At 38.9% G+C, this 23,826-nt stretch overlaps 1 protein-coding gene across 1 annotated transcript in view; it reads right to left on the bottom strand.

Annotated features, from left to right (window-relative positions):
* The window catches only part of LOC106886398 (alpha-N-acetylgalactosaminide alpha-2,6-sialyltransferase 5-like), a 73,222-nt gene extending 49,456 nt beyond the window's left edge, over positions 1-23,766 (bottom strand). Inside the window, exon 1 of the mRNA XM_014939321.1 lies at positions 23,536-23,766. Coding sequence (XP_014794807.1) covers positions 23,536-23,736 — 201 coding nt within the window. The 5' untranslated portion in view covers positions 23,737-23,766. The remainder of the gene's footprint in view (positions 1-23,535) is intronic.
* Between the last annotated feature and the right edge of the window lie 60 nt (positions 23,767-23,826).

Raw genomic sequence — 23,826 nt, 5'->3', positions numbered from 1 at the left:
GGGCAAAAGAGCTATCAGAGGTAATGAAACTACCCGTATTGATTAAAGAGTGCTTGGATTGTATTTTGTTCCTCAAATCTGTGCATAAAAACAGACCCTGTATCACACTTCTGTATGGAGAGTTAAAATACTAAGAACTAAGTCAGTAGAAGGGCACACCACCTCTTCAGAGATGCATTTGCATAAAAATAATGAAATCTTGCAGAGAATACATAAGAACACTGAAAAGGACTTCTCTTATACCCAAAGTGAAAGACCCAACTTACGGTGAAAAGAATGGGGACGGTGTTAGTTCCAGCCACGTGCAGACAGTAGGAATCATTTGACCAATATTGCAGAAGTGTTCAAAAGACTGAACAATACCAGGCTGTGTTCAGACCAGCTCAGAACTTAAACTGAAATCTTGAGAGGAAAAAAAATAATAAAAAATCATAGAGTTTTATTCCAAAAGGAAGGAAAACTATAAAACCTCAAACATTTTCTGGTTTCAAAAAGCCAGAGGTTATACTAATGAATGTATAGGATAGGAGACAGGCAATGCATTTTGCATTTAATCAATTCACTTAAAAGCTGCGAGTAGATGGTATATGAACAAGTCAGGTTTCTAATTCAAGAATCCCTACGCGAAAGCGTTAAGATTCATGACACAAGTTCCTTCATATTTCAAGTCTTCTCATATGCCAGGAACAAAAATAGTTTTTAGTGTGCAAATTACAATAATGTAGTATATGATCACATATAATATGTATATCCCCATATAGCTCTCCAGTGAAAATACATTCTACCATAGATATCAGTCTGTTACAGCTCAAGCTAGAGCAACCACATCCTTTAGCTCCTACTACAGCATCCTTTGGTTTTAAACCTGCAGGTCTGCAGTACAAGCTCTGATGTCTGTCACACACATTGCTAAATAAAATGCTGATACAACTATTAGAATGCTCAACATCTGAACTTATGCATACATGCCAGCAGGACTATGGCTTTCTATTCTATGTAACTGGAAGTTCTTGGGAAACAAAGCAGTAAGAAATGTACCTCCTGGCTTCCTTGAGAAAAGAGACTGCCTGTCCCAAAGTAAAGAAAGAACTAATTTTTTTTTGTCAGTAACAAAAAGAATAGAAAACTATCACAGAATATATTTCGGTATTTATTGCTACCCCTTAAGATGCACCATAGAAGTCACTGATGAATTTGGTATCAGCTCCAGGACATCAGAATCCATCGCGAGACATTCTCATTTAATAAATTCTAACCAAGTACAAGATGAAAGTGCTGTCTACATTCCCAGAATGCCTAATGTTGTGTTTGCCACACTGGGCTACCTGACATTCCGGATGAAAACCAAGATAACCCTAAGGAAGAACTAGTCATTTACATTCCAGAAGACACAACCGCTACTGAAGGACGTGCTTGAGTAGATAGTTTGGAAAAGCACCGAATTTTAAAAAAACATCTGACAGGTGAAGCAAGGGGCCAGAATATGGTGCCATATGCATTTCTATCAAAAGAGGTGAATAACTAATGTACCTATAGGCCAACAGTTTTTCAGAGAGTAACAAGAAAAAGCTTTGCAAAAGGGCAAGGAGAAAGAGCAGGTTTAAGACTGTAACCCTCCAAGTAATGATATAGTTCTTTATAGCCCAATAGAAATGTAAAATAAGCATCTGTCCTTCTGGAGAGGACTGAACAGTCAATAACTATTTAAATTCAAGGTGATGGTACTATAACCCTAGGATTACTGATTGTCATTCCTGTCATTTCTTAATATGGCTTATCTTCTACCATAAATCTCTTACATGACATATATATAGAGAGAGAGCAAGTCTTCACAGTGGCTACCATGGACCTCTAAAGATTGTTGCTTCACTACATACAGAAGAACAGAGTTCCTCACAGCAAGACTCAAAGTGAGTAATCAAACTTACATTAATACACATGTGCCACCCCCTCATCATCACCACCACTCTCTAAATGCATCTGTATGATACATATATAAGTGACAGGACAAAACGAGTGACAGGAAGAGGAGGAAAGGCAAGACACGACATGACATGATATACCTATCAGAAATGCTGCTACAGAAAATTATTCTGTTCTGAGTGCTAATTTACCCAGTAAGTTTTATGAGTAACTGCAGTACACACAAACATACATTTTTGGTAATAAACCCTCAGCAGCTCTAAATAACCAAAACATTACATTAAATGAGCATGGTGAATAGTCACGTATCCATTTCTCATTGATTTCAATGGGATTCAATGTACCATATCTGATAAATTACACTGCGCAGCTGATAGAACACATACAGCATTACATGAATAATAATGGACATTTCTCTCTTTTTTTAATTCATAATTTCTATAAATAGTACTTTGTATTTTATTTTGATTTTAGGCACATATAGTACATTATGTCCCATTAGAATCAATGAGGAGTGAAAATACAATTACTGAAAATAATTTGGATTAAGATAAATATGGTTGACCTTTTAGCCTTTCTCCATGTTTTCAACAAAACAGGCTGAGAAACAAATTTAAGATGACATTTACATTTAAGAGTAGCACAAAGGAATAAGAGAACTGAGACATCCAGAAGCACAGGATGAACCTACAAACCAGACAGTAAAATTGCTCAGGTGAATAACAAACACATGAAGAGTTGATCTGACATTTATTTTCTTACCACTTGCTTCTTGTCTGTCCCCTATCAAGCTTAATTTTCTATCTAAATCAAACACTGAAATCATCAGCACTTTTCTTTCAAAAACTGGAATTTAGATTCCATAGCATATGCTTAATCTTCTGGAAAACAGCATTAACACAAGCACAGGCAATTATATCAGAATATCAAATAAATGGATTTAACAGACTTTTGCAAAAAATATATAGATGAACTCATCAGTCAAATTTAAATGCTTGAATAGAACAATAATGCTACTTACTAAACATGTCAATGAAGAGCTGATAGCTTTGGTAGTTGCCAAGAGTAGCAACAGGGACACCTGAGAATAATCATAAACACTGCAGCTAAAAACAAAAACAGAGTTGCCAACTCCTTTCATTGAGGGTGGGAAGATAAACAGCATAAAGAATACTGACAGAATAGCAGATTAAAAAAAGTAAAAAATATCAACATGCCATTTTGTAGTTCTATCACAAACATACTCATGCAAAACACTACATTTTCTCATGCAGGACACAGGAAAATTAACTTCAGAATCAGACTCTTCCATTGTCTTCCAGAACATTAATACTGAACTAGCGTAAGTATATTGTTACCTCAAAAGAAACATTTTCCTTCCAATTTCTACACACTTAATCACGTCTCTTCTACTTCTTGCTTTTTTAAAGCACCCAAGTGCTATGAGGTGGTTCTTCCGAACTAATGAGATTAGAGACTTCCATTATCACTATCTACCAGTAAAAGGGAAAATGTGTCTCACTGGACTTTAGCGCAGAGGCTTTCAGTATTATATATCTTAATGGTATATTTCGTTTGAATGCACAGCAACAGACTGTGCTGAGATGCAATGAGATGAGGAAATAACACACAGGAAAAAGAACTTTAAAAAAAAATAATAAAATCACACTGAGATGATACATGAAGTACAATTGGCACGTTTGAGACTACTGTTCTTCCAATACAGGATTTAACCTTTACTAAAAGATGACTAAGGAGTTAGTTTCTCTGCCTTGAAAACAAATGTTTCACTACGTTCCACTTTAGCACTAGCATCTCAAAATAATTTGAGATAAACACACCTACAATATAACCAAAGACTGATTTATATTGGCGTCATTGTGCTTCAAAGAACAATTGTTTTCTTTTTTCTAAACCAAATCCACCATGCATCACAAGTTCACTGCAGGTGAATTACATATCCCATCTGCATCCCAACATCCCATATCCCAACACCACATTTCCCATTCATATCTTCACTTTTTCTGCAAATAAGATGAACCATTCTGAAACACAAATCTGAACTGGCACCACTGAGTCATTTCAAAAGCCAGATTAATCTTTTCAAAAACTTTATCATTGCAAAAACACTGGATTTGGTGTCCCTCCCCCTGCATCTTCAAAACTGATGGTGGTGATTTCACATACACCACTGGATTAATTGTCAAAGGTGGCAAAGAATGCCTGCTACTTTTGCAATTAGCTATGCCACACAGGGTAAAACAAAAATGAGCACAAAAAGAGAACATGACAATTCCATGCAAAATAGAGACACTTGGTTGTGATGCTCTGTATAGACTTCCAAGGATAAGGATGTTTCACCTGGATTAAGCACCTAACACCTGAGTTACATAATAGGACATAGTTAGGACAAATGCTTAACTCGAAAGTGAAAACATCTAATGTCACACTCTACCCCATTTCACAGCTGCAAGTCAGATCCCTTAAACAAATAAGAATTTGTTGCCTTTCACCAAACCACCACAGCAGACATGCAGCAGGTCCAGCAAGTGTGGGTACAGATAGGAACTGAGTAAGCCTCATTGTAGCTCACCAGGCTGTATCTCTGGATCACTGTCAGGGTCCTCCTGGTCAGCCACTGGCCAAGAAACACAGAGCCCCCAAGCAAACTACGCAGGCTGTTTTTCCATCTAAGCAGCAGCCCTGTGGATCAGTTTGAAGCTATAGGCTGCCTAGTTTATACTGAAATTATCACTTTGAATTTCATCTTTCATCTTTAAAATGAGAGTCATAACACTGATCCATTCTTTACCCTGAGGACTCAGAGCACTTTAGGAAGAGCTCTACAAGTGCTGGGTATATCATGTTAAAAGAACAATCAATAGAATGGGACTGTCTCCTTGCACAGTGCTTGAAAGCACCTGGCACCTCACAGCCTGCTCTGCAAGAAGGCTTAAATGAATAATGTTAACATAAATACACACCTTATTCTGTAACTCTGTCCTGTTTGCACTGTCCTCTGAGCCAATTAGTCCATCGCCAGGAACAACAGCAAGGTCTGTTTGTAGCAGTCTACTTCTTTGATGGCCTTGAATAAACAATTTCTCACACAGTCATACTATTTTCATTTCTGCATTAAGAAAGGAAATGAACTGCCAAACATCACTCGCTAAAGCCAAATTATAATTTGCCTTCTTCCAATACAAAGCATTAGATAAACACCATATCATGGAAGGTGTGTCCTGTAGAAAACATCACTCTGCAAATACGTCCGCCGTGAGTGTTTAGAGAAACGTTTGAACAATTTGCTTAACAGAGGAAAATGCGCTCCTTGGGGTTCTTGAATCTGTGGAGAGATGCAGGTGCCGATAGCATTTGTTCCGTATCCTCACTGTTTCTCAACAGCTCCGTATGAGTGACAGTTCAATGTTTAAAAGTGGAGCTAAAGCAAAGGTTAGGAGACATGGAGCTTTCAGCACTGCTGTTTCAGCCCTCACCTAAAATATACCACTAATGTCTTCTACAAAGTCATCAACCATACGCCTTACTGATGGAAAGACTGCAGCGTCACCAGATGTGAAGCCTTAATGTTCTTGGGAGGGGGCACCCCCTCTGAAACCTGGGGAACATCCAGACACAGACAGATTCATCTTGAAATGCTGGGCTTTCAATACCCAAAGATTTCAAACTAAGACTAGCTAGTCTGGTTCTATTTCACACTATTTCTTTTCATGTTTTAAAAGTATTATGTGTTCAAGTGGGCAGACATTGTGAGGTGTCCAAGAAAGGCTTCACACCAAGCTTTCCCTTAGCCATTAGTATACACTGCAGCAAACGGTACAGAATTGAGCTATTCTGTTACCATAACAAAAGGATAATACCAAACGGAGAGAATAAATGTAGAAATAGCATGGAGCCGCTCTAACTCTCACCAGGGGCCAAGAGTGACACAGTCCAGTTCCAGAAACATTTTACTGTTTGATTTTCTCTTTCAGTTTCAACTAGAGGACTAAACCAGAAGTCAGTTGCCATGTAGCAATATTTACAAACAGGATTTATACTTATTATAGTAAACCTCTCAAAAAAGCATACAAAAGTATAATACAGCTTTGTATTTTTGCATTCATAAAGGGTTTCTGTGCCTGCATCTCCAGGTTCAAGTTGCCTGACACGGTCTTCACTCTCATCAGACAAATGGTTTTTTTGTTTGTTTTCCTAGCCTTTTTAATACGTGCAAGTGCTCTTCTCCATTTCCTCAGATTTAAAATAACACATTTTAAAAGCATTCAGAACTCACATTAACATCTAACGAGCAGCAAAAACTGTCACTTCTATTTTATCCCTCTTAGCTCCCCGATTACAAAGTTCTATTAACTGAAATACAGCACCAGTTCACAAAGATAATCAAGAAGAAAGGTCAGTGGTTTATGAAAGGATGTTCTGGCCTTTCAGGGCACCACTGGGACTTGAGCTCAGTGCTAGTTTCAAGAATGAAAAGACAGAGATTCAGTGACCCTCAGCAGTATAAACCTGGCACCGCTCATAAAACCATACCGATTTCCTCAGATCTGAGGATGACCACTGAAACATCAACCCTCAAATGGGAATTCCTTACAAATGGTCATTGCACAGACACTGTCAGGATAATGTGACAATAAGCATTGCCAAAATCTCCACTTCATTAAAACCTAGACCTGTTGATAGAAAAACAAGCATGTCACTTTCTATTGCTGTCACCCTTTAACACAGAGAATCCTAAAAAATATTTTAAAATAATAAAATTATTTCCCTAGTCCCGATTCTGTATTAACACTATGGTTCTTCTGCGGTATTCTCCATAGTTCTTGCTCTCCTTTAACAATGAGACCCATACACAAAAATTTTTAAAAACATCCAGTGTAGGAAGCATTTGGGACCTAACAATTATTAGCCCTAGACTGCAGCCTCCCACTCTTTTCCCTAATCTGTATGAATCTGACAGAGAGGGCCTGACCCTGCGTGCTGCTTGCCCTTTCTGTCTTCAAATTTTATTGATCTATAGATTTCAACACTTCAAAGCAGAACCAGGAAATAGTCTATGCGCCAACGTAAGAGCGGTGCTCTCCTCGGTGATCAGCAGCTGATGCTGAAGGGCTGGCAGGCCTGCGCCCGCAGCGCTGGCAGCCTCTGCTAATAACAATTGATTGGGCTGCAGACCTGGGCACTAATCCTGCTTCTGCTCATTTCCAGGGGAGAATTTTACAGAGTTTCAGCAGAAGCAAGATTGGGCTCTTTGAATAACAGTATTTCATTCGCAGCGTCTCCTGACCTTGTGTGCCTCTTCCTCGCTCTGCAGAGCGGCGTGTGGGAATGGCCTTTGTCACCCAACGCTAGGCTTTTGTTCTCCCAAGAAATGCAAAGAGAGGGAAAGTTCAAAGAATGTCTGCCAATATAAGACTGTTAGGAGATCCACAACAAGAAGTGATGGAATATAATAATGAAAAAAAAAAAAAGTTGTTTGAGGCTGTCTTCCCTGACAGAGTCTCAACACCACTTGATGGATTATTTGTCAGGGTTCACCATTTGTAAGTCATGTATCTCGCTTAAGCTACAACGTTGTGGCAGGAATATGTGTATTTCAGTGCCCACTCAGAATGGTCTGGTTTGCACACCTTCACTCTGTGCAGTGCAGCTCTTCTTGCAGTTTTGTTATCCATGATAACAGGATTTGCTACTTGCAGTTCTGTTCTCTAACTTTCCTAATTTAAATGAGAACAGAATTGTCTTATCTTTATTTTTACCCTTTGAAAGGGAAGAGAAAAATATTTACTCCTAATCCATAGAAAGCAAAGAAAACTGAGGTCATTTAGGCTTCAGCTGCATAACGTTAAGCTTGAAGACCTTTATTTTTTTCTAAGATGATACTCCATAAATCCTGTATTTGTGTACCTAGTTGCCCATATATCACTACTGCCATACAGAAAATTATTGAAGCTTTTTGTATCTGTATTCTTGTATTTATAATTTTTGTACTTGCTCCTTAGACTTTTCAAATTTTAGGCAAAAAAAACCCCCAAGGGCTATCTAAAAACTGAGCATACAGCGGATGCCCTTACAGTCTACAGAATTTCAGGAGACGACCTGTTTTCATCCACTAGATCAAACAGCCACACCACAAGTAATACTGCCACAACTCGAAGTCCAAGGAAAAGTCTGCATCAGCATCCACGGAGAGGGGTTAGTCTAAAGAGCTGGAAGTCTAAAAACTACTTCTACCTTTCCAGGTATATGGCAAGATATTTCCAACTCTTCCCAAACTGTTCTTGTTTCTCAGGTTTGTCACAAACCAGTAAGGTACTTTATACAAGGACAACATTTATATTCAAATGTGTTTCAAATCTTCTTATTTATTGGTCATCTTCTACAGTCAGGCAAGGATTTTATTTTTCTTTATACTAAAATATGATGGGATTACTTGAGTATGCAAAGAAAAATCTGAGGTGTTTTATCATGATTCTCCTCACATCAATTAAATTCACATATTTGATTTTTAAACAGAATATATTTTTAATATGTAATATATACCAAATGCACAATATAATACAATATATAAAATATATAAAATATTTTAAGGCATAATAAATTAATGAACTTTGTATAAGTAGTTGGCGTATCATGAATACACTGTTTCCTTAACGACCTGAGGGTGCCTATTTAACGTTGTTCAGTGCCTGTATTTGCATGCCCCATTAATGTTTATTAGAGCCCAACACACTGTGCAGCCCTGCTGTGCACATCAAATACCTCACTTAAAGAGTTAACCTGCCCTAAGTCCCCAGAATTGGTGCAAAATACATGAGGTTCAACGCGCTCTGAAAAGCAGGTCATTTATTTAAGAGCCTTTGTACTAATTTAGAGTGAGATCTCAGTGTCTCAGATGTAGTCAGTGACATTTTGACAGAACCTGAAAGCCAAAACCAGAAGTGTGGTCTTCAAAAGCCTTGTTCAGCCACCATCTAAATCTGCGCTTAAGGACTGCTCTTCCTACGTGTCTGACTGTGATCTGACGGGCTAAATCTGGCAGCCTCACAGGACATCTAACATTGCCACATGGGATGAAGGTGGGGGGAATTACACAGTTCAGTAAAACAGATTAGAAAGCTCTTTGGAAAGTTACACGGTAATGATGTAATCCCCAGTGGATGTGCTTCTCAAAATATGTGCTTTAACAGCTTCTGGAACAGGAACTCACTCTACACGCCATTCCCATGTAAGATCCCCAACTCAAGACCACAAGTTGCATTCTGTTTTGTTACCTTCTATCTGGGCTATACCATCCTGCCCAAGCATGAGGGCTGGACTGAAAGGGCACTTATTTTTCTGTTGGGCAGCTCTACACGGAATAGGTATCTCAAGTCCAGAATCCATTTCAGGTTCATAACTGTCCCAATCCACTCCACAACACTTCAGTGCTATATAGAAGGTCTGAAATTTCACTTCCAAGCCATGCATGACAGTCAGGTACCTCAAGTGATTGCCAGTGCACTATCCTGAGCTTGAGTCCCCTCGGTTTTTAACACTTCAGCACTTTTCAAACTCCTACATGAAATTCCTTGCCGGACACTGAAGGTCAAAATTATGGTTTGAACATTTTTGTTTCACTATCCCCCTATGTCATAAGGAATTAATACTCCTGTACTGTAAGGCAGGAGTCTCTGTTTAATGCTTCTACAGCACTTGGAGATCCTCAGAAGCAAGGTGATATGTAAGTACAAAGTATTATTATTTAATGACTTGAGGGAAAGAACCTCTTGTTTCAGAAAATGGGATGGTTTTATGTGTGTAAAATATAAAAACAGCCAGTTGAAACTGTATTTGAAGGAGAATGCAGAAGAAAATTGTTACTTGTTGAGGGCTTCTTTTCCTATTATTTCAAAAAATATAGCCTGATTAGAGAAGTACAATTTAGGCACCTACCATACTCAAAAACTTCTCTGTAGTATATTTTACCTACTGCTTCAACATACAACCTGCATCACTTCATTGGATTATTACATTACCACTTTGAATGAATATTTGCACAAATGTTGCTGGCTATTATCAGATAATTATTTTAAAAGTCCTCTTCAGAAGTTTTTGGTTTTAGCTAGGACAACATTAATTAAATAGTACAGACATCCACAATTAAATGTAAACCTTTTCTAACTATAGCGAAATACCCCAGCTTCTTACTACCAGTTTAATACCCTATACCTATTAGCTTTAATCTTTCACAATGAATTTAACTTTGCCTCCCAGCTTCACCATTCCTTTCATACAGTTCTGTTTCAAGTCTTGCCCTGTCTAAATATGCTGCAACTATAGCACATTTCTTCATGACTTAAAGTTGTAATTTGAAAGGAAAATGTAAGAGTAATTACTGATGTAATAAAACATGAACATACTGTAGACAACTGTATGGAATTTTAATTAGGAAATGTAGGTTCACAAAATTTCCCCTGCCCTCCTTTCAAGGAGCTGTCACCCGCTGCACATCTTATTTTCCAGAATTTAATATTTTGAACACTTTCTGTCAACTTTGTCTTCGTACTTCACAAGCATAAACATAAAGCAAATTATGATGCTGCTAAATAAGAGCCTGAAATGCAATCTTCTTATAGAAATATGTATGTCTAACACAGCTTCTATTTTTATTGATTGCTCTGTGCAAAAATATGGAGGCATAAATACTATAAGAGTTGATTCCTTTTAATTTCTTTGCACTTAGACATGGCCTCAGTCTAAAGAAGGATCTAACCAGACTCTGACAGCTAAAGATTAACAGTCCTGCCATACCAACAGGCTTGACAAAGGAGCTTAACTTAATCCTTAAGGCAGTATAAGATGTCTTATGTGTATTACTCATAGGAGCACAACTTTAATAAACACAGTGTAATGTAATTTTTAGTTTTACTGATGTAAAGTATGGGATATGAAACAAACAAAAAAATATTGACAGATCTATTTGTTTTCCAAGGGAAACAAAACAGAACTAGAAAACTTCAGTTTTTTTAAGATTACTTCTATTCTGAATTTCAAAGTCTTGGTGCTTTGCACACAAAAAAGCAATTCCAACTGAAAAAAAAAAAGACAAGCAGATGCAACCCCATCATCCACAATCAAGAGGCAACGCAACTACAATTTCAGCTAAACTGGCTTATGTGCTGCTCTGTTATAGCTGGTTTTACCTCTGATCTTAGTCACAAGGTTTTAATACACTTCCTGTGAGCAACGCACTCAATTTTAAAGAGTCTTGAGAACTTAAATAACTGTTGGTTCTTGAACTTAGTGTGTCATGGCTGAGATCACCTATTACACCTTCAAGTGGAATTAATCTTTTTTTATTTGCTGTAGACCGTGAAAATTAACCATCATATCTGAAAGTTCAAATGTTAGGACTAGTTGTCACGTTAAAATGATTCTTTTCAGATTATGCACTACAAATAGGATATTGTCTTCATAACACTGAAAAATACCCCTAGAAAGTGGCGTAATTATAAAAAATCATTTCTGAGAAACTTTAATAAAGTTGATGCATCTTATCATCAATCAATTTATACTCTATGTGTCTGAGAGCACTGATAGAAGCATAATGGCTCTGCCTGGTTTTAGCATAAACTGTGTTTCTAAGGTGCTCCTAATGCAGCCATTTCACTGGATTCCATATCAACACAAAACCTTCAAGACGGGTTTTCAGGTCCTGTGAACTGTCTCCAATCTAGATTTGATCCAATATATACATGCTATTGCAGGTTAGTTTTGAGACATCCACCGAGTGCATGCTCTTTTTCCGGGTATTATAGGGTGGCCTGTCCACCTGACACAGCCAGTAGCTCTGTCAAGATACAGTGAGCGCCATGATTTAGTAATCATTACGAGATTCCCACTGGGATGGAATTATGACTGGCTACGGCCAGTTGTCACAGCCGGCGGAGAGAGGGTAAGGACAAGGGGGTTTTGTCTAAGTCTGGCAGCACCCCTTACATCTGCCAAACTGTGCCCAACGTGACCCCGTGGGCGAGGGTACCCAACTTTATCCCGTGGGCAGGGTTTGGTCTTAGGTATAGAAAATGTTGCTATTCCATCCTGACAGCAGTGAGAGCTCTGAGGGAAAGGCTGAGAGCCAGCTGCACCTTCTACTGAAGCCCAGGGTGCTGCACAGTCGGCGTCTTTCATGAGAGCAGAAGCCTGATCCCTACACTTACAGGTGGGTAACAAGCTGTGCCAAGTTTCAAATCAGCACAGCTGGGAGTGAAAGGTGATTCTAAAGCCTCATTTCACTTTCCAGGCCAAAATGTCCACAGGCATAATTAAAGATACCCTGAAAGCTGTTCTGTATTGCACAAATTGCTGCAGATCAAAAGGGATCACTGTGCTGGAAGAAATCAGACACATTAATACCAGAGATACCCTCCTGGCCCCGATATCCCTCCTCCACATCTACCAGCTGCACAAAGTACCTCATTTATGCCCTTAAACCATCAGGGATACACCAACACTACTCCTGAGAAAGAATATTCAGCATATCTATAACTAGGTTCACTGCTTCTTTGCACTGCTACCGAGACATAAAGCAGATACAGCGAAAGTGAAGAATTTAGCTCTAGTTTTGATTCTACTTGTAAAAAAAATGGAGCTTCTGGCTATTCATAAAAATTAAAAGATAAATCAAAATTAAATCTATTAATATGATAATTACATACAGAAAGAGTAACATTAAGGTTCAGCAGTCATATGTTAGTGAATAGTTAGTTAGCACGTTAGTAAATATCCTGTTAGCAAAAATTCTTCATTGACAAAATAAAGAGACAGTTATCAACATTTGCAAGGAAATATACATGATAGGAATATCAGAAAACACAAATGAAAACACAAACATTACAAATGAAGTAACCTATGTATATAGAAATAGCCATGTTACAAGCGAAAAAATCTCTTAGCTTCATTCTCAAACATGATTTTCTAAGGCAAAGCAATTAAAATCTTTTCTTTGATAAGTATGCGGCCACTGAAAACAGCAGATTTTGTCATAAATGGTGACGTAGATGACTAAATTGTGCTCTGTGAACTTAATTCAGGGTTTCATTTCAAACTTCAAAAGCCTGATCCACAACATCATCTATATTAGGCTGCTGTACAAAAGAAAAGTGCTGAAAAATAGTCTTTTTTTTTTTTTTAAGTGCACTGAACATGTGGCAATCTAATGACCAAAATTTAAGTAACAAGAGTACGTGAGATATGTAAGTAAGACTTGTGACTCAACACTGAGAAGAGTGCAATTGTACAATAAATCTGTAGGTTGTACTTATATTCTCCAACTGTATTAGGTAGGAAATTCTTGGTGGTGTGGCAGAGGACTGAAAATGCTCCTCTGGAGCAGGGTCAGGAAACCATTAGGATATGGATTAGCAGATTTCTGCAGGGAGATGCAAGCCAATAGTGACCACGCTCTGCACAACCAACCACAAGCAAGCTCTGCCTGTACGTCGAGATTGTAGGACGCAGAGAAGCTCTATGGGGTAGGCTACGTGACCACGCTAAATACGCTGCTGAGCCCGAGATAATAAACCCTGCCTCTCAGTCAAGCTTATTAGTTCTGGCTTAGCAAGATGCTAACTGCAGCTCCTCAGCTGCCAGAGCAGAGCCCGTGCGTCTCCAACCAGCTCAAAGGGAGGGCAGAGCGTGCTCTCGTCTGCTGGCAACATCCCATATAGACATATGCTTAGGCATCATGTCAGCTGGCGCCTGGCAAGAGGGGGAAACCCTCACTGAAGTGCTGGTTATTATGTATAGTCCCATTCATGTCCAAGGTAGTTCTCGTGGATAATGTGAGCAATATTATAACGAACTGTCTCAGTCTTTGTAAGGCTCATGAATCACTATTAAAAACAGAAGGAAACCCAGAGCAGTGTTACGAAGAGAGTACAGAAATAGATGAACAAAGGGCAGTAGCGGTGACTTTGCCACAGGTTTTTAATTTGTAAAATGTATTTTGGATAGTTATCAAAAATATCAGTAACAAGCATTTTATGGAATATAAGTTTTAAGAAAGAAATTAAATAAAACACAAAGTGTTTTGTTATGTTTAGTTTTTAAGAACGAGGAGTTCGCCTGCAATTGTGCAGGCACAGGCAGACGAGCTGAGGAAGGACAGGCAGTTTTAACTCTGCATCACTTCGGCAGCTGCAGTCAGACCACTGGCTGTACTTTGAGGTTTTATGTTCCTATTTTAGAGACAACCCATATGCTGAGATGTGTAAAACTAACCCTTTTACAGTAGCATTAGGAATAAAATGGACAGCAACAAAATTTAGGAGCACATTTGTCATTATTCTAATCTCCAAGGATGAAAGTTAGCCAAGTGCCTGAAGCACTGACCTAACGATGCCATACTCAAAGCTACAGCGGAGCAGGGAAGGGACAGCACAGGTTGTACAACAGCACATACTCCCTGTGAGCCTCTGAGCTCTGCATAAAGACTGAGGATGAAGCTGGGAGAGTACTGCTTCCATACATTTGGCCAAAAGCTTTCTCATCAGGACCATGGACAAGTCTTGGAAAGCACAGTGGTTTTTCGAACATACCTTTGCTGTAGCCAGCTGTTCGATCTCCGCAAATACAAGGTGTATACAGTTTGGCTGGCTGAAGTAAAAGAACAGATAGTATTTCAAATGCAGTTTCAATCCCTGGCACTGCACTTGAGAATCATCTGGAAATGTCTGCGGCGCGTCTGTACCACCACTCCCCTGGTGGCACGTGTAGCTCCATCCCATCCTGACCCTGAATGCCACAGAAAGCACAGTGCAGAGCCAGCCCAGCTTCAGAAGAAATGTACCTGCCAAAGGTCAGGTTTTACTTGTTCAGACACAGTGTGACTATCCTGCTTTCAAATTCAAGCTAACAAGCCTGTCTCCAACCACGCTACCTGGACTTACTCACCCAGCCTCCACCAGCTTTGGTATCTCAGCACCACACTTTATCAGCCCGTAGCCACGTGCTACCTTCCTCTTGGCTGCCTCTATTAGGTGCTTCCTCAGATGCTTATGTTTCTCCAAGTCACAAGGGTGAACTCCATTGAAACAGAATAAAAATCTCTATGCATAGAGAATGCAATGCAGGCGAGAAAGTTTAGAACGTAATGAGCCTGAATGTAACTCACGTCACTATCTACAAAACATGGCCTGGTGTCTCAAACTGGGACAGAAGGTTTCAATCTCATGCAGGCATACTGGTAAGTAGCAAGTACATGGTGAAGAATGCAGTCTCTAGAAGCCCATTTCTCAGCGAGCCATTTCTTAAGCATAACAATATTCCTTTAACTTTCCTGTGCACAAAGCTTGATACAGATGTACATTTGCACAAACTTGCACTGTTGAATTTTTCTTTTCCTTAGAGATAGCTCTAGACTGATGCTCTGCTGAGTGTTATTACATCTACTTTTATGACCTGCTATAGCTGAGGGCAAAATATATTCTAATTTAATACTGTCCAACAGTACAAAATTTACAGAATATTTTGTTTCTGCAATATTAACATCATGTCAATACCTGAGGATGCTAATAACATACTAAAATCAAAATATAATATTTGCTAAAGAAAAATACATATTCCAAATGGATTGACTGTTTACTGAGAAACATTCTCTTCCTTTTTTTCAGGTTATTTCTTCCTAAGGCATCCATTCTGTAATGGAAATTTTTCTACAGCTGCAATGAATTCTTAATGTGTTGTATTTGATGACTAAGTACACATTTATATATTCTTGATCTATGTTACTTACAACAGTCCAGATTATAAAATCCAAATTAAAAAAACCCTGATCTATGCTACCTGTATACCATATGAACCCATTACTCTTCCCTTTTCTTGGACAATTAACATTTTGCACTAGCTGACTGTCACTGTGAAAAAATACTCTAGTAATCTATTAAATATATTGGTTTGCTCCCTCTGTATTTTAAAATAACCCAATCTTATTGCCAAGTTTTCTTACAAGGTTCCAGTAAGAAACTAGTATTTGCTGTTGCATTTAATATACACATTGGGTTTCTCTTAAATTGTATGTCTATCTGAATACATTCCAGGTACTAACAGTATTACCCGATTTGCCTAACCTCAGTTCAAATGTGGTATATTCCCTATAGGAATGCACACATGTTTCTCAGTGCCCAGCTCTGTCTTTCATATAACACCATCAAGGGGCACCTCAGAGCTCCACTTCTCCATTTGTATTTTGCACTTCTGTTGCAAACAGACTCTCTGAAGGCTTCAGCTTTGACTTGTGCCCGCGCTTCCTATGTGACTCTTAGCCTTAACTGTATTTGGGTATTTTCAGAATTACAATGGAGAACAATTAATAGCAGTTTCTGAACTGAAAATATTTGCTTTTCCAGCTGACAGCAAACTTCAGTAATTAACCTGGTCTTAACACTTGAAGCTTTAACTGTTAGAGCAAAAGAGTGATGACTAATGGAGATCATTGCTTAGGAAGGAGGTGAAACAGCGAGGTGAAACATCATGATGCTTCATCTCACCTTCAAAGCAGCTTTTGTGCTGTCACATCTGCTTATATCAGCACCAAACGACTGCTGATTTGATCATAATTGCCCTAATTAGAAGTTCAATTAATACACTGAGTTCTTGGTATCAGTGCCACCTCAGCATCAAGGATGTGCATACGGAGCACTACTGAGCAACACAGGTTGAACTAATAAGGAAGGTTACAGGGAAAAGGAAAGTACCTGCAGTCTATTGTTCTGAGGACATCACATAGTTAGGATGTCACTCAATATCCACTTATGCCCCAGGACAAGCAGAAAGGGAGAACTTAAGGAACTCTATTGAGAGATATCCATCAGCTGTGAAAAAAAAATTACATTTCCTGTCATTGAAAATCTCATTTAGTTCAGACTTGCTTCCACTAAGGATTAAAACCCTTCAAAAGAACACTTTGTCTTCACAGGAAGATGAAAATAGCTTAAAATGCTCACAGTGAAAGACTCTGTGCAAAAAGTGCACAATATGGTAACTTCAAATGGTTATCAAATATAATATACTTCAGCACATACTAGAAATATAAATGTGGTCATTGAAACTAATGATGGAAATGAATGAAACAAAAAAATTAAGGGGTTTTGCATGAGAGACAGAGAGACACAAATCTCACTGGCAGACAAAGTGTCACCAATTCCCTGCCTGGAAGCATTTTGCATATCCATCGAATGAAGAATTTTGCATGTGTGCAAAAGAAGATAGGGAAGCAGACAAGGGAAACAGACAGCACCCACTTATTAAAATATGATGCATAGGATATTCATAAAACAGGAAAGAGGATATATAGTCATTCTTCACTTTTCACGATTCAGGATAAAGGCTGTAATTCAGAATCAATCAAAAAACAGAATTGCAAAATAAATAAACATCTTCATGCTTCTGCAATTTTTCTTCTTCAAAGAAAAAAAATAGAAAAAAAGAACTCTGTCTTAGTCAGTTGTAAAAACAAGATAACATATTATGACCAATTTCATGGTGTCAGATATTGTTGAAAGATGGAACTTTTTTAAAATGTGAGAAAATTCAAGCAGAATTCTGCATTAACGCTCTTGACTTCACCATCTACCTACTAATTATGTTTGTACTGAAATCAATCAAGATTTTGTGATACAGTGTCTGAAATAATCTTTTTCTTCAGTTTCCGTGAAAGAATAAAGCTACATCACAATATGTCACAAATTACATGGGGCAAGATCTTCACCTGGTATAAACTCCAATACTTCCTCTGTTTTCTGTATAAGGACAACGATTTACTATCCTTTATCTTCTCAATAACCAGGAAATAGTCAAAACACAACTAGTTTGTGGTTGGGTAGATTTTTATGCATCATGTTACATGAATGAATGTAATATCACAGTGTACTAGATGCATACCAAATATATTTCCATTTTCAGGGACATCTAGATATTTTATAGTACCTGTACTCCTTCTAGACAATTCTTTTAAGCAACAGTTCCTGACCTCAGCTTGAAGTCACTACCTCTACTGGTTAGACTTCATCTTTAAGAGCACTTATTTTAGAAGAATTAGTGATAACTGTAAAATATTGCTTGATTTTATTATACCGAGAACTAACATTTGTGTTCTCTCTCAAGCACACTGGAGTCAGAATTCTATGAAAGAACTGCCCAACTACAGAATATGGCCTTTTTCATGTAATAAATGCATAAACTGCACAACTAATTGATACCTATATGTAAACATTTGAGAATATTTCAAGCTATTCTAAGTAGGAACAGCGCCAGGCTAGGACTACTGGTTCTTTACAGAAGTGCCAACCTGGAAAACAGGAAAAAGTACCATCATTTCCTATTGTTGTGTGCTATATGCACAACAGCTATTGTATGTGCACACCAGCTATTTACCACCTAGCTCACACAGAAGCTGCTAAACATTTCAGACAAGGGTCATCAAAATGAATGAAACCAGTATTATCATTTGTTAGGCCAAAAAAGCCCACTATTACAGTACCTCAAAAGCAAGAAATTATAAAGCACAAGATAGTCATTATTTAAATGTTGGGTAAATCCGGTAAAACAACTGTCTCTGCACTGTGCATGTGGACATTCAATTACATTCTCTGACTGTCATGCTCCTGTTTTTTTTTTTTTCCACCCTGTCAACTGTGTGAGGGTGTTAATGAACCTACAGCTTATCAGAGTAAAAGGTAACTACAGTACCTCAAAATACAAAAAAAAAAAAAGTCAAGAAACCAGCAAAACACTGAACAAGGAGCTTTTTGGACTCTCAGCTCGCCTAGATCTCTGTGAGGCAAAGTGTCCCCCAACAAGGTTATTCTAGAATAAAGTCTCCCCCTTGTGGATCTCTCACATAATAAAAGCTCCATCAAATACTTAATTGCATAATAAAGTCTGTGCTCCTTCCTTTGTAGGTAAGAATTTCAGAAGAAAATAGGAACATGTACTGAAATCATTGTATATGGTTTACTTCAACTCAGTGGACTCAATCCCACCTCAGGCAAGGCAAGCTGTTTTGTTGTAAGATACATTATGATTCTGTGATAAATTCATTTGAAAAACACTAAAACCCTCCAAATAATGTAATTCCTTCCCATCTCCTCATAAGTTAGTTTATGACGGTTGGTTTAGTGACCTCCCACAAACTGTTCAACCCAAGAACGTCAATGATTTAACTGTTTAGGTGAAAATTCAAATTCCAAACTCTTTCTATCTAATAGTCATTAATATAAAACATAGTGAGAGTCCCTCCTATTTTAAATGCACGAAGTTTACTATCCTAGAAAAAATAGTTTCATCTCAGAACAACCTATTGTGTCTCAGAGATTAAGGGGCTATAGCACTATTTGCAGAATGACTCTTCCTCAAACACTTCATTAACTACACTATTCTGTGATCTGCATTAATTTAAAGGGATCGCAAAGATTTCTTTGCATATAATAATTTACATTATCATAAGTTAAGAAATCATTGTGATCACTTAAATTATCACGTTGTTCTCCGTGCTCTCTTAAGGTATTTAAATGTGGTTCTAATAAATCATACTTTTTGTCTGCCTGATTGATTTTGATATGGGTATTTTTTATTTTCTAAGAAACAGAATCCTTGATGGCTTGAAATATTATTCAATTACATACGTGACAAATTCATATTTTATTCGTATTTCCAACTGTTGAGTCAATACTGGGTAAAAAGCTTTTTAACTATCCAGAGACATGTTCTCGCATTCATTTCAGAATAGTAATATAATGGTTAATTATTTATTTCTTGCAGGTTCCGGAATAGTGCTAGGTTTCCTACTTTCATTAACAGTCTCTTATTTGTATGCAGTAATTGCTTTAAAAATATTAGCATTGTAATTTCTTGCTAGCACTATGATAAATCAACAGAAGTTCTTATCCCCACGCCTCCCCACGGAAAAGCATAATTCTGCTTCCCTTGATGCCAGTGACAAAGCCTCTTTAATTTCAGGATTACACTCAAAGAATTCATGAAAGATGTTATTTTGACAGCCCGGGACTCTTGTCCTTTCTAATTACAGAACAGATGCAATAGCTAAGCAGTGCTGGACTCTGCCAATGTGCCTCTCTAGAAGCAACAGCTCCAGCTCCTCGAAGTAGAAGGGCAGCTGCTACTTCTCCACTTTGTTTCAGTCCTTGACCTCTCAATAGCAACCATCAGCAAACCACGTTTTCCATTCCAAATGTGAGAGGTTTCAGGATATAAACATCTGGCTATTAGGAACAAAAAAGACATCATTCGCTCATTTCAAACATCCATCAACAATGACTGTCAACTGTTGTTGGTCTGGGACGTGCAGAGGCAAAATGCCAAGAACCAATCTCTGAATCCACTGCATTTCTGAATTTTCTTGTTTTAAGAGTTCAGTGCAACAACAAAGTTTGCACTGCTAAACTACAAAAGGCCGCTCAATCTAAGAAGGTGGGTTCTGATCTGTGCCACTCGATTCAGGGGACAAAACCACTGAGAAACAAAATGTCACAAATCTGAACAATTGACAGACTCCTGCAAAAAGGCTCTTCAATCCAGTAAAAAGAATATCACGTATTTTAGCTGTATTCTCAGAGACCGTCTGCTTATCTGCACAGGATGGATGAGGAACTACAATTCTTACTGAATATAAAATAAAAGGAAGGAAATAATTGGTAATTACAATATTGCAAGCTGTATTTTAAAATCATTGGTACTTTACTAAGTACCTTGATTTTCTGGCAAATAGTTTCCATACACGATCACCCAGCACTACTAAATGAACTCTATTGCTAGTAGTGATAGACATTTGTGACACATGATATTTCACAGTGCGGACAATTGTTAAATTTCATTCCCGAAATGTCTATATTACCATATGTCAATACTCATAATTTAATTATGGATTTAGAACAACTTTAGTACTTATGATATAGCTTTTACATATTATGTGCATACTTACTCTCATTAAATGCATCAAAATGGGTACAACACCACAACATGAAACTAGGTTTTCCTATTAAAGCAAGCTATACAATCCAGAAACAAAGTCCTTCTAAAGTTGAGAACCTGTTTCAGCACCTAGATCTGAATGATCTAGACATTTAGTCTACTCCTGTCAGTCACACACGAACACATACCATGGGTGAATTCTGTTTAATGGTCATTCAGCTTCAGGTCATTCAACCTGACAGATAATTCCAAGATTCTGTATGGGAAATCAAGGAAGTTGTGTCATGAAAAATCTACCATCCATTGTCATTTCCCACTGTCACCTCTGTGCCATCAAAATATTATGTACCATTGCTGAAGTCATTCCCCCCTTACCTTTCCAAGCCTGCTGTCCTCATATAACAGGTACTTTTCATCTCCTTCCAGATCTCCTTGTCTCTTCAAATAACACATCCTTCTCACAGCTACAGAATTTTATCTTGCTCTCTTCTTGCAGCTCTCCTAATATTCCTTCAACCTCCCTGATTCCTTCATTTTCTCTCACTTTGAGCTGGAATTTTATGCTGCTTGCTATTCAAGCTGTCTTCTCTGCAGTCTCCAGTGTCCCACCCAAACCCAATGTTCTCTGAATTTTTTTTACCATTTCTCAGTCCCTGCAATCTCTCTCCCTATTTTCATCATCACCGATCCTGCATCCTTCTTTTTCCAAACCATTAATGCCTGCGATGTTTTGCATTCACCTTTTTTTTTTTCTGCATGAAACCTATATATTCTGAGATTGTAAAACCATGTTAAATATACAGGTCTGTTAAAATACTAAAACAAATATACTATTAAGAGTCAAATCTGAGGCCATCATCTCCTTATGGTAATACAGTGTCCTCACTGCTCTGTATACCACAGTGGCACAGTTCTCTGCATGATCTCATGTGCATTAAAATAAGACAAAGCAAGCTGGGAACACAGCAGGGACTGAACAATCTTCTTTTTGACCCCGAGAAGTTATGTGGAAAAGTTATTAAAGCTTCAGCAGATTATTACTGTGAGGCATGAGCTATGTGAAATGAAATTCAGAAATGGAGTATCTGTGGGTTTTGGGCTATATTACAATATATTAAAAAGCCGGAGGATTGGCTTTCTCCAAAACACAGGGAAACATTAAAATTACCCTGGAAAACACAAAATAGTGATTTTAAGTTTCAAGAGAACATTAAGTTCTCTTAATGAAGGGTTGGGAGTCAGGAGAAATCAATGTAAGAGGTTACCAGTATCAGAAGGCTACTCTCATATACACCCTAAAAACCCGTAGATACCTTCTCATTTATTATTGCTTACAAAAATCATGTGTATATATATCTATACCTCATCACTACAGTCAAGTTCAAGAAAAAAAAAGTATTACAAGAGAACACCTCCCACAGTAGGGAGCCCCATGGCCAAAGTGACTTTTTCTCCACAGACATTACAGCTGAGAATTTCCAGAAGAACCACATAAGAAAGCAAATAAAGCCTACAAGGGACCATCATGAGCTACTTTACTGTGTTAAGAGCCCTACAGATAACTCTTGCATAGAAACTGAAGCCAGAAGGAACAATAAAAATCTCTGTATATCAAAGTCACTAATCTTCACACAGTACCTCTAAACTGAGCTCAGTAACTTGTTTGACAACCTATCTTTCAGATGGATGTCAGTCTGGATGTGAAAACATGAGAAAGTTAAGAATCCTCACTTTCGTTGCTTATTTTTTGAAGTAAATTTTTACCACAAGAAGTGTGTGTACTAAACATTATCCGGGGTTTTGGCAGAAAGGGGTCCTTGGAGTTTCCAGGTAAAAGCAACAAACTGAACACTGCACAAGAAGCAGAGCCTTCTGAGAAAATCACTGAAACTCGAGTATCTCTTCAGCGTGGATGTGCCACCTTGCTCACTTTATGTCATTATGTCTGTCCTGTGAGATATCAAAGCTTATCTCTGGTAAATGGGTATTACAGTCTGACAATACAGCCCGGTAATTCCCGTGTCAAGGGGAGGGACATCATTTTGTTCACCATTAAAGATGTGTCCCCAATTTCTTGAATGGAGACTACAGTTGAGAACTTCTGCTTCCCAGGAGGAGGGTGAAAAGGTCGTTTGTGCAGGAGATACACTTCCCTTCAGTTTCCCCAATACGAAACAAGCTAAGAATAAACACACACCTATTGACTTTCCAGTAAGTAAACTTCCTTCTTTAACCCTTCTTAATATCGTCATAAACATTTGTAGCGTAAACATAAACATTCCAGCATAAACATTCTAGCACCCAACATCAGAAACAAAACACTTCACCCTCCGTCTTCCACTGGGCAAGCGAAAAGAAAACCAACGCTCCACAAAGGCCTAACCACAGGCCGGACACCGGGTCCCGTTAATCCACGCACCCAGGGACATCGAGGGAGCACGCCAGCGAAGCCAGCCCGGACACCGAGGCCGCAGGGCAGCCCATCCCGCCGGGGGCGGACCCGGCGCCGCACGGCGGGCAGGAAGGAGAGCTCTGCAGGTGGCGGGCCGGGTGACCCCTCGGGAGGACAGGACACGGAGGGGCGGGTGCGAGGGGCGGCCCCGCGGCCGGAGGACTCACCTTGTGCTCCAGGACGCTGATGTAGCCCTCCAGGAGACCGGCCCCGACGGGGAGCGCCGGGCGGTGCTGGCCGCGTCCCGGCGGGCGGCTGGGCTCCGCCGCCACCTGCTGCTGCTGCTGCTGCCGCCGCCGTGGCTCCGGGTGGCCCCCGCCGCCGCCGCCGCCGATGCCACCGTACATGAGCAACAAGCTGGTGCACATGGTGGTGAGCGCCAAGCAGACGGCCAGCCCGTGGCGCTGCGGGGGGCAGAGAGAGAGGCCGCTCAGCGCTGCGGGGCAGCGGGCTCCCCC

The sequence above is a fragment of the Calidris pugnax genome, unplaced genomic scaffold (assembly GCF_001431845.1).
Source record: "Calidris pugnax isolate Ruff unplaced genomic scaffold, ASM143184v1 scaffold18, whole genome shotgun sequence".
NCBI lineage: Eukaryota > Metazoa > Chordata > Aves > Charadriiformes > Scolopacidae > Calidris > Calidris pugnax.
The sequence above is the reverse complement of the archived record's forward strand: the minus strand, read 5'-3'. Positions and strand labels throughout refer to the sequence as shown.